At 39.1% G+C, this 9698-nt stretch overlaps 4 protein-coding genes across 5 annotated transcripts; 3 read left to right on the plus strand and 1 right to left on the minus strand.

The window, feature by feature from the left end:
- The first annotated feature begins 705 nt into the window (after window positions 1-705).
- LOC109598646 (cytosolic non-specific dipeptidase) lies at window positions 706-2466 on the plus strand. Its single transcript, XM_020014550.2, has 5 exons — window positions 706-1127; window positions 1186-1379; window positions 1432-1794; window positions 1844-2174; window positions 2228-2466. Exons 1-5 carry the CDS (start codon window positions 747-749, stop codon window positions 2438-2440), a joined length of 1482 nt encoding a protein of 493 aa, XP_019870109.2. The 5' UTR covers window positions 706-746; the 3' UTR covers window positions 2441-2466.
- A 318-nt stretch (window positions 2467-2784) lies between these two features.
- On the plus strand, window positions 2785-4188 carry LOC109598645 (transcription factor E2F5). Its single transcript, XM_049967316.1, has 5 exons — window positions 2785-2972; window positions 3029-3138; window positions 3195-3600; window positions 3658-3778; window positions 3828-4188. The coding sequence occupies exons 1-5, from the start codon at window positions 2862-2864 to the stop codon at window positions 3953-3955; spliced, it is 876 nt and encodes a 291-aa protein (XP_049823273.1). The 5' UTR covers window positions 2785-2861; the 3' UTR covers window positions 3956-4188.
- Window positions 4189-4586: 398 nt separating this feature from the next.
- On the plus strand, window positions 4587-8143 carry LOC109598651 (gametogenetin-binding protein 2-like). 2 transcript variants are annotated; one of them, XM_020014555.2, is made up of 8 exons: window positions 4587-4798; window positions 4958-5148; window positions 5214-5354; window positions 5408-5658; window positions 5714-5882; window positions 5955-6258; window positions 6606-7259; window positions 7318-8143. In XM_020014555.2, exons 1-8 carry the CDS (start codon window positions 4697-4699, stop codon window positions 7513-7515), a joined length of 2010 nt encoding a protein of 669 aa, XP_019870114.2. In that variant the 5' UTR covers window positions 4587-4696; the 3' UTR covers window positions 7516-8143. The 2 variants fall into 2 exon arrangements, with proteins under 2 accessions (XP_019870114.2, XP_049823669.1); XM_049967712.1 differs by having other exon boundaries at window positions 5961-6258.
- A 40-nt stretch (window positions 8144-8183) lies between these two features.
- LOC109598654 (3-oxoacyl-[acyl-carrier-protein] synthase, mitochondrial) lies at window positions 8184-9570 on the minus strand. Its single transcript, XM_020014559.2, has one exon. The coding sequence runs from the start codon at window positions 9508-9510 to the stop codon at window positions 8245-8247; it is 1266 nt and encodes a 421-aa protein (XP_019870118.2). The 5' UTR covers window positions 9511-9570; the 3' UTR covers window positions 8184-8244.
- Between the last annotated feature and the right edge of the window lie 128 nt (window positions 9571-9698).

Below are 9698 nucleotides of genomic sequence, written 5' to 3' on the forward strand. Positions count from 1 at the left end.
TATAGATCTAAAATTATGACCAGGCTGATTTGTCGGTGTCAATTCCTGCTCCGGGAGATTAATTGTTCCGTTACGTGGGTAGTACCGAAAACTCCAACGGTGTTTTCACAAATTCACAGGTTTGTTAAGTATTTTTCCCGCGTCCGGATCATTAGCCTTGATAATTGATCCCCGTAGCTCATAAAAGAGAATGTCTCGTTATAAGCAGCGCGCCGCTGTCTGGGTTACGGCGGGTCGCATCAATATTAAATTCCATATTCGATCGAACAGGTATCTTTAATAAAGTACCAATCGGCGATCCACTCAACCAAGCCACTTCTTGGACTTCAAACAGTACCGCACACAAGTCCATCACTTGCCTGGTCCGACCGGCTGGTTATTGGTGTACCAAACACTATATTTAACACAATCGTGACAAGACATCTCCACGGGTCCTCGCTCATAATTACATACACCACCTTATTGTACCAAAAGGTACTGCCCATCGCATGTGCAACGGCACCCTCGACGTAATTAGCCGGGATACATTGATTTTTCTTTATTAAACTCATTGTGGTACTTCTAATCGATCATTTATATAAACTAAAACTGTAACACAATTACAAGACCACATAGAGAAATTAAATGCGGCTTTAATTTACTAATTCTATCAACAATAGTGATGATTATTGTTGATAGAATAGTTGAATACCTCCTGTCAGTTTTGTGTCAATTATACTTTTTTATACATTACCCATACAAAAAAAATGGTGTTCCCCCACACATACAGAAATGAGCACACCGAAACGATCACCACCAACTACACATATGGAAGTTGGTACGCGGAACACGTGAAGTTCAAAATCCCGATCAAACGTCAGCTCCTGAAACTCCTGAAAGACATCGACGGTTGCGAAAGGAGCTACAGAAGAGATCTGTCGGACACGGTGGCCATCAAATGCATACCGACCAATCCGAAGTACTCCAAAGAGATTTACCGGATGAAAAGTTACGTTGAAGGTTGGTTCAACAAGCTGAGCATCCGGAATGAGAGTTTCGACATCGGTTCCATTCAGTTCGGCGACCAGACTTTGGTGCTGCCGCCAGTTTTGCTCGGTCGGTTGAAGTCGCCCATTGCCAAAATAACGGTACTACGTTTCTATTTTTTCCATATTAAGGTTTTTAATAAGTGAATAAAATTTTAAGTTGTGTGTGTATTTACACTTAGACGTCAGGGAACAGAACCCGGCTGAATGGGACAGTGATCCTTGGACTTTATCGGAACGTGATGCTAAGTACTATGGTTGTGGAACTGCTTCATCCAAAGGGCCTTTACTTTGTTGGATGCACGCCATCCAATCCTTCAATCGACTGAACTTTGACTTACCCATTAACATCAAGTACCATTCGCTATTATCCAATTTTTAATTAAGTTATGAAATTATCTTTCAGATTTATTGTTGAGTTCGCTTACACATTAAGGAGTCCTGAGTTGATGAAGTTCCTGGTAGCCAAAAAGCAAGACTTTTTCAATGATATAGAATATGTGGTGTGTAATTTATCAGAGTGGCTAGGTCAAAAGTACCCAAGCATAGTTTACGGAACTGTAGGCGTTTTGTACATGTCTCTGATGGTACAAAAGAATCCGGAAACCGATAGTGACTTAAGCGAAGATGCTAAAAAGATTCTTGATACGATAGTCAATGATGAGAATAAAATTTTGATACCTCACTTCAACGATTATGTAGACCAAGTCACGCCAGATGAAGAGAGGATTTACGAATCGATCAGGAACTTTGATATAGACGCCGTTAGGTAAAATTCAATTTCGAAGTAGACTTTTTATTATTACTCTTATGTTTAGAGCATCTTTGCCTCCTCACAAGCAACACCTGGACAAAATCCGTCTGTTGATGGACTTCTGGAGAAATCCAAGCATTACCGTTGGTGAAGTAATGACTTGCGCTTGCGATGATCCTGATACAAGCATAGTAAGGCAAGATTTCATGGTGAAGATCGTTCCTAGGCAAATTGTGGAAAAATCAGTCACGATGATTAACGCGCACGTGAAGAACGCAGTTAAAGAACTAGATATTAAAAGTAAAGTGGATGTGGTACTTCAATCATCGGTGAAACATTGGATTGAAGATATATATTGTCCTTTATTTCAAGCTGCCAAAAGAGCCACCCTTCAAGTAAATTTAAATATTAAAGGAAATAATGAGGTTTTGAGTATGATTTGTTACAGATTTACAAAGAAGATCCCGACATGATACGAGAAGACAAGAGTCGGCTAATAATTACAATTTTGAAAATGGTTTTCGAAAAACCTGTTCTTTGTTTGCCACTGGTGTCGCAGAATTGCAACAAATACAGACCGAATGAGTTTATTCCCAAAAAAAATTACATGGAAGGTACCAAGTTAATTGCTGCTTTGATTATACAGCTCGGCGAAAAATAACCGAAATAAATTCTCATTTAATAAAATTTTTATGTTTAATTTCAAACTAATATACAAAAACTTAAATAATTTCATGTCACAAAAAAGTAACATTTAATGAAACGCTAAAATAAAAATACATTTGACAGAGACATCTATTCAACATTATGTAAACACCCATGATTTTTAATGAATGTTTTCTATTTTAATCCAACAGACGCCCTCTATGAATTAGATGCCGAACTAAGCGTGGCCATTAAAAAAATGTGCAGGTTTTTTGATTGACAACAACAAACTTTTTCTATAGAAACAGATTCAGATTATAGAAAACTAAATGCGTAGGCCGATAAATAGGGGATTTTGTTTATCCCCACGAAACGCAAATTTTCAGTTTGGCATCAGAAATGTGTTTGAACGACGTAAAAAGTAAATAATTCGAATTATGATGGCAGAAACACAACCGAGCCGATTTGAGAAATCCTTAGGACTTCTGACCACCAAGTTCGTGAGCCTTTTGCAAAAGTCTCAGGGTGGTGTTTTGGATTTGAAAGTTGTAAGTGTGTGTGATTTCCAATTTTCCTTTTCTAATTAAGTTCTGTGCGCTTTTAGGCGGCGGATTTTTTAGCTGTCAGGCAAAAGAGGCGTATTTATGACATAACTAATGTGCTAGAAGGTATCGGACTGATTGAGAAAAAGAGCAAAAACAGTATTCAATGGAAGTAAGTTACGAAAGCTACAACCAAAGGATTTGTCTACATATAAATATATTTTTTAGACCTTACACATATCGGGATTGTATCCAAGGAGGAAATTCTCAAGAATTTTCAGTTAAAGTCACTGAACTAAAAGAAAAATTAGCTAAATTAGATGAATATGAACAGAAATTGGACCTTCACAAGTTGTGGGTAACACAAAGCATTAAAAACATAACTGAAGATTTGGAAACTAAGCAATATTTATATGTTACAAAAGATGACTTGTTATCAGCTTATGAATCAGACCAAATAATACTACTTATAAATACCCCTGTTAACCAAACTAGTGTAAAGTTTAAAAACAATAGTGAAGAGCTTTCATTGAATTTCAAGGCTGAAAAACCTATTGTAGCTAATCTATTGAGAAATGAAGAAAAGATTGAGGAAGATGTCAAAGATGAAAACATTAAAAAAAGGAAAATTAATGTATGTAGTGTTTAGTTTCTTGTCATGTTTTTTATAATCGATTAATATTTTTTGTAGCATATTGAATATGTGGAAGATAAAAGAAGATGTTATTCAGTGGAAAATGATCCAGAATTATTGACTGCTGAAATTTTATTTAGAACAATACCAAACAATAATATTTATAAGCTTAATGAAGGTAAATTTACATTGCGAATTAATTAAATATACTGACAATTATTTTTTAGGCATAGTTTCAAGTACAGATCCGTTTTTGCGACTGAGTCCACTTCCATTCACTGAAGATTTTTCATTTGGTTTATCAGAGTCAGAAGGACTAAGTGATTTGTTTGACATTACTGTGCCAAACGAATAGTTTAAAGATGATGTAAATATGTGCAGTTTTTAATTGAGGATCAACTATTTTGTTATTGAAAAGTGATTTATTCGGGGAGACGAAAAATATTTATCAAGTGTTGTAATTATACAAATTGGGGTAAATGTTTTGGTTTACCTTTTTTTGTTATCTCATGCATTATTATGAATGTGACAGAGTACTTTTTAATTTATAATATTTTTGTTAAATAAATTTACAAAGTAACGCCAAAATGTTTTAATTATTGAATTGTTAATATTGGCGTTTTTTCAATTTTCCCATGCAAATTAAACTTTTTAATTTAGTTGGTTTTGTATTAAAAACATTACCTTGTTTCAATCAAAAGTACATTACAAATGTTAATTTTAAATGGCGTAATAAACATCTAATGCTAGGCAACCTCGTCTGCATCTTTGTACCAGTAGGCTTTTGCCGTCGGTGATAATATTATTTACTTAAATAATTTATTTATTTGATAATTTATATCATAAATATACATCTAATATACAGTGTATTGATTAAAAACGATAAATTTTGAAATTTGATAAAAATACATATCAATTTAAAAATATTCAAATAGCGTCCTCTGTCGTCATAGTGAAAGACGTCATTTGACAGACAAATTGCAAATGGCAGTTTAAGTCATGTACTAAAAGTGTTACGTTAATTAAACCATTCAGACAGACATATTTATCGTTTAAAGCGGTGCGGTACATAGAGAAGAGAAGAACGGTTCGTGCTATGACCGCGAAAGAGAAATTGCCGAGGTTGGTGGATGTCTATCGTCCCAACAACCCGCTTAGCAGGAGACAAATCCCTCTTGTTGTCGATGAAAATTTAACGGTAATTTAATAATTCTCACTAAAAACCGCCCTCCTCACCACGTCCACATTGAATTACGTTCAACATACACTCGTCCGTCGGCTTGCCGACTTTAATTCACAACAATTTATTTGACCTAGAAAGTGTTGAACAACAATTGATATGATTGAAACGTTTCAGCTGGTTATGGACGTGCAGGGCTCCGGTATTATCAGTGACAACAAAATATTGCGGGGCCGCGAGCTCGAGGAGTTCGAACGCAAGTGGCGTGTGCTCTCCATGACCGAGCTGGACAATGCACTGCACATCAACAAAGATGAACTTATGCATGTGCTCAACCAGAATGTACCCTGTGTTGGCTGCAGAAGAAGGTGAGCTGTTTGCTTTGTTTCAGGTCACTGAACTGATTTACATGAGGATATTTTTGTATTTCCAGTGTGGAGAGGCTCTACATAGAGCTGCAGAAGTATGGACATCCCACTCTAGATCCATTGATAGTTACAGGTGATGGGATAATTACTATCAAGAAAGATAAACAGGACTCCCCTGTTTTGGGCTCCATATTTCATGACCATGCGTAAGTTTCCTCTTACTAAGCAAGTTGATCAATGTTTAAGAGTGTCTTTTTAGTGCTCGTTTAGACAAACTGATTGAAAACCAGCCAAAAAGAAATAAAAAGAGTGTGCGATGCCTGTTGCATTCTCTCGACTCACAGCGCAGCAGACCACTAACCCCAGTTTGGAGGGATGTTTGGGACTGCATGAAAATGGACTGCAAAAAGGACGTGTGCATCATTGAGGCATCTAGTCTGCACACGACACTTGAAACGTACCTGCGTAAACACAGATTCTGCGCTGAATGCAGAACTAAAGTTTTAAAAGGTACTATAACTATTTTACAGTTTTTAAACAATTAAACGGTTACGTTCTATTTTAGCTTATACTTTGTTGGTGGAGGAGCCGGAGCCAACTAAGGAGAAGGGTTACGTGTCGTCGTTGTACGCAGAAATAAAACGTTGCCTGCCTGACAAACACATTCACCTGCAACCGAAGACTGATTACATTACGAAGCTGATTAGCCGCGCCGAGCCCGAACTACTTGGAAGGTGAGACACTCATAACTATCTACCTAAGCGCCTTTCCGTTCCCCGTAAATTAAACCATCTTAACGCACGCAGATTTAGTCGTAGAGAACGCCACGCGAAGACGCTCGAGATCGCGCAGGAGGAGGTGCTCACCTGTCTCGGCATCTGCATGTACGAGCGCCTCCACCGCGTCTACATGCGGATGCGCGAGGAGGAATGCACGTGCCAAGTGTTCGCGGCCGTCGCCGTGCACACGCTCAGCCGCAGCTTCGAGACCATGGTCGAGAGAACCAGGGGCGTCAGCCAGCTGGAACTGCTCTATGAAGAGTTTGCCCGCGAAGAGCAACAGAAACAGCTACGTAGGGAACAGAAGAAGATCAAGCGCAGGCGTAAAAAGGTATTGGTGTAATACATATTGAGTTGTATTTGTTTTATTTATTGTCATTAAATCGAGTTAACAAACAAATTGATATTTCTATGAAAACTGCAGACTGGTGTGTGCATGTATTTTTAAAACAACTCCAAATCATCGTAAATTTTAGTTGAAGCATGTAGCATTTCAGTAAAACATTGAATTGACAAATCATGCCGTCATTCAAATTTATGACATCTGTTCGTCAAATATTCCACAAAAGTTTATACAAATTTTTAATAATTATTTTATATCTTTTGTTCACTTTTTCGTCGCTTTGCATGTACATCAAATTTGTACTCAAACACCGGTTTTTTCGGGTTGTTTCGCAGGGTAAAACAATGGACCCGGAGGAAAAGGAGAATTGCAACGACTGCGGCGCAGGCGACTCGCCAATCGACGAATACGATAAGGACGATTTGAACGACGGCAAGGGCTGCTCGTGCGACTCCCCCATCACCGTCAAATCGGCCGACTCGCCAACAAAACAAGCGGACGGGGGCGGCGGCTGCTACGGCTGCGAGAAACTGCTGTCGCCTGCGAAAAGCAAACGCCTGACGGTGCAGTGCAATAATAACGGTAGTGAGGCGCTCGATCCGCAACACTATGCGGACTACGTCAAGGCCAAAACAAAGGACCGTTCGCGGTGCAGCACGTCAAACGAAATGTGGCCGGACGAGGATTGCAAGTGTGACGGTGACGCAGCAAAGAAGCCGCCGTCCACGTGCGTTTGCGATCCGTTCGTGGCGAGCACGAAGGACGGCGGCGGCAGCGATCACTCGCACGATTGCGGCTATTCGTCGGAGAACAACAACGGGTGCTTCGAGTCCGGATCGTCCGTCTCCAGTTTGAGCACATCGCCGGAGGGTTCAGAGCTCGCGTGCTCGGATAGTTGTTGCCAGCACGAACAGGAGTATATTTCGTCACATTGCAGGTTGTCGTACGGCGGCAATGGCACACAGTTAAGTCTGCAGGAAATGCTCGAGGTGAGCGGCTCAACCAATTTCTTGAGGCTCAATCGTAACTCATATTTTAATATTTTAGGATCACAGTGAGGACGACGATAACGACTGTTACATAACGGCGGAGGAGGTGCGCGAATTCAAGAACAACAGCAGACAGGTATACGAACAGCGGCGCGAACTGCGCGAAACTCTACAAAAGAGATTTGCGCAGTTCTGCGTTAACGGACCGCTGCAAGTGCCTAGACTGCTCGTACAGACCAAGTACGCGTCGAACTGATTTAATGGCGCAGAAGCGGCGTTGTTTTCGAAAGGATACAACTCATTTTTATATTTTTTATCAGTTTTTAAAATCTGTATTTTTGTGTTTTACCGGCGGAATATGCGAAAAGCAGACAGTATGGTAATTTTTTTTAATTCAAAATATTTTGTTTGATTAGGATATTGCGCTCAGTTACATTTGCATTTAATCAACACATTTTCACACATGCTTTTTGTTATTATTCCACTGGTATATATATTTTTTTGTGAGGCGAGCTTTTGAAAATAATTCTGCCTAGTCATATCTTAACACTCATTTGATTTTTAGAAAATAAATGGTCTGGAGTATTTTCAAAATTCGTCGTTTTCTAAATTTTGTCTGCCTTCAAATTACATAATTATTTCAGATACATATTTGTTTAATTTACAACTGTTTTACTTCTTTAAAATTGAGCTCCTGTTTAAAAGATAAAAATGAGCCGGTATTTAATACAATATTTATAATGTATTTGTTGCATTCCATATGGGTTATTATTGTTAAAAAAGATAGAGTTGTTTTGTATGGGAGCAATGTCTATATTTCATTGCTTCTTGTTCTATGTAAGTCATAAATAAAACAAATAAAGTACCTAAGTTCATATTAAAAACCTTGTCTTCATTTCTCATCCATTCCATAATAAAACAATGTTATAAAAAACAACACTTTATTACTTAAACAATTATATAAAAAAGATGAAAAAATAAATTTTCAGCCTTGATATTCAGCTATACACAAACAAGCATTAGTTCCTCCAAATCCGAAGGCGTTTTTAAGGGCTATCCTTCTCTTGCCATTGTCATTCCACTTCTGATTATTATTAGGAACAAAATTTATGTCTTTTAAGTCGACAGCCTCGTGATTAATTGTAGGAGGCAAAATACCTTCTTGCACAGCTTTAATTGTGAAAACAGCCTCTAAATTACCAGCCGCCCCTAATAAATGTCCATGTGCACCTTTGGTTGAAGATATTGCTATATTTTTCACTCTGTCGCCAAACAATTGACTTATTGCTTTGACTTCTATCGCGTCTCCTATCGGGGTGGAAGTTGCGTGTGCGTTTACATAAGAAATGTCACTTACGTCCACCTTTGCGTCCTTCACTGCCCTCGACATGGCTAAATGTGCTCCAGTACCATCTGACCTTGGTGCTGTTAAATGAGAGGCATCTCCAGAGAGACCATAGCCTAGAATTTCCGCATAAATGTTTGCTTGTCTGTTTAGAGCATGTTCAAGTTCCTCCAACACTAAAATCGAGCTACCTTCACCCATTACAAAACCATCTCTTTTATTATCAAATGGCCTGGATGCTTTTTCAGGCTCTTCATTGAAGTGTGTACTTAAAGCTCTAAGCCTACAAAATCCGGCGATGGCTAACGGGGAAATACACGACTCAGTACCACCACAAATCATAACATCAGCATCTCCATTTCTTACAAATCTGAACGAGTCACCGATTGCATGCGCTCCCGTCGCACAGGCCGTCGACACCGCGTGGTTTGGTCCCCTGAATCCGTACTTTATGCTGATCTGTCCTGCCGCCATGTTCGGTAATATCCTGGGCACAAAAAAGGGACTGACCTGGTGATAACCCTTTTTCAAGGCGTCGTAGGTCTTGCAAATGTCCTGCAAATCCACCATACCCATGCCCACAGCCACACCGATGTTATTACGGGTTTCTTCCGAGGCTTGTGTTAATCCGGCATCGGTTAGGGCTTCTTCGGCTGCCAGGAGGGCGAAAGCGGTTGCTGGGCCCATTGATTTCAGTTCGGACGGTGAGAAACGGGCAGCGATGTCGAATTTCGCTCCGTCGGTTTTGACGAAGCCGGCAACTTTGCAAGGGAGGTGTTCGTATTCGGGGCCCAACAGTTTGGTGATACCGCTCTTGCCGTTTATTATGTTCTTCCATGATTCTTTTAGGTTCGCGCCGACCGGCGACAACACACCGATGCCGGTCACAACCACGCGTCTATGCATTTTGTTTTCATTAAAATTATTTGTTTTTAATAAATAAACTTTGTGGAAATAGTGAGGTTATCTAACCTTTTAAGGTTATGTGAAATTTGACAGTAGTTCAAATGTACCAAAATACATTTTATGTAAAAACCAATTTAAAATTATGGAATATTAATAATTATTATTTAATATTTATGTTGAGCAAGTCT

The sequence above is a fragment of the Aethina tumida genome, chromosome 5, assembly GCF_024364675.1.
Source record: "Aethina tumida isolate Nest 87 chromosome 5, icAetTumi1.1, whole genome shotgun sequence".
In the NCBI taxonomy this organism is placed as follows: Eukaryota; Metazoa; Arthropoda; class Insecta; order Coleoptera; family Nitidulidae; genus Aethina; species Aethina tumida.

What these genes read in the sequence shown, in the direction of transcription:
- LOC109598646 (XM_020014550.2), top strand. Translation starts at nt 747, where the DNA reads ATGGTGTTCCCCCACACATACAGAAATGAGCACACCGAAACGATCACC. An exon ending in CGCCCATTGCCAAAATAACG is followed by an intron (nt 1,128 to 1,185) that starts GTACTACGTTTC and finishes TAAAATTTTAAG; the next exon opens with TTGTGTGTGTATTTACACTT. An exon ending in CCAAAAGAGCCACCCTTCAA is followed by an intron (nt 2,175 to 2,227) that starts GTAAATTTAAAT and finishes GATTTGTTACAG; the next exon opens with ATTTACAAAGAAGATCCCGA.
- LOC109598645 (XM_049967316.1), top strand. Translation starts at nt 2,862, where the DNA reads ATGATGGCAGAAACACAACCGAGCCGATTTGAGAAATCCTTAGGACTT. An exon ending in AAAAACAGTATTCAATGGAA is followed by an intron (nt 3,139 to 3,194) that starts GTAAGTTACGAA and finishes TATATTTTTTAG; the next exon opens with ACCTTACACATATCGGGATT. An exon ending in TTAAAAAAAGGAAAATTAAT is followed by an intron (nt 3,601 to 3,657) that starts GTATGTAGTGTT and finishes TATTTTTTGTAG; the next exon opens with CATATTGAATATGTGGAAGA.
- LOC109598651 (XM_020014555.2), top strand. Translation starts at nt 4,697, where the DNA reads ATGACCGCGAAAGAGAAATTGCCGAGGTTGGTGGATGTCTATCGTCCC. An exon ending in TCCATATTTCATGACCATGC is followed by an intron (nt 5,355 to 5,407) that starts GTAAGTTTCCTC and finishes GTGTCTTTTTAG; the next exon opens with TGCTCGTTTAGACAAACTGA. An exon ending in GTCTGCAGGAAATGCTCGAG is followed by an intron (nt 7,260 to 7,317) that starts GTGAGCGGCTCA and finishes TTAATATTTTAG; the next exon opens with GATCACAGTGAGGACGACGA.
- LOC109598654 (XM_020014559.2), bottom strand. Translation starts at nt 9,510, where the DNA reads ATGCATAGACGCGTGGTTGTGACCGGCATCGGTGTGTTGTCGCCGGTC.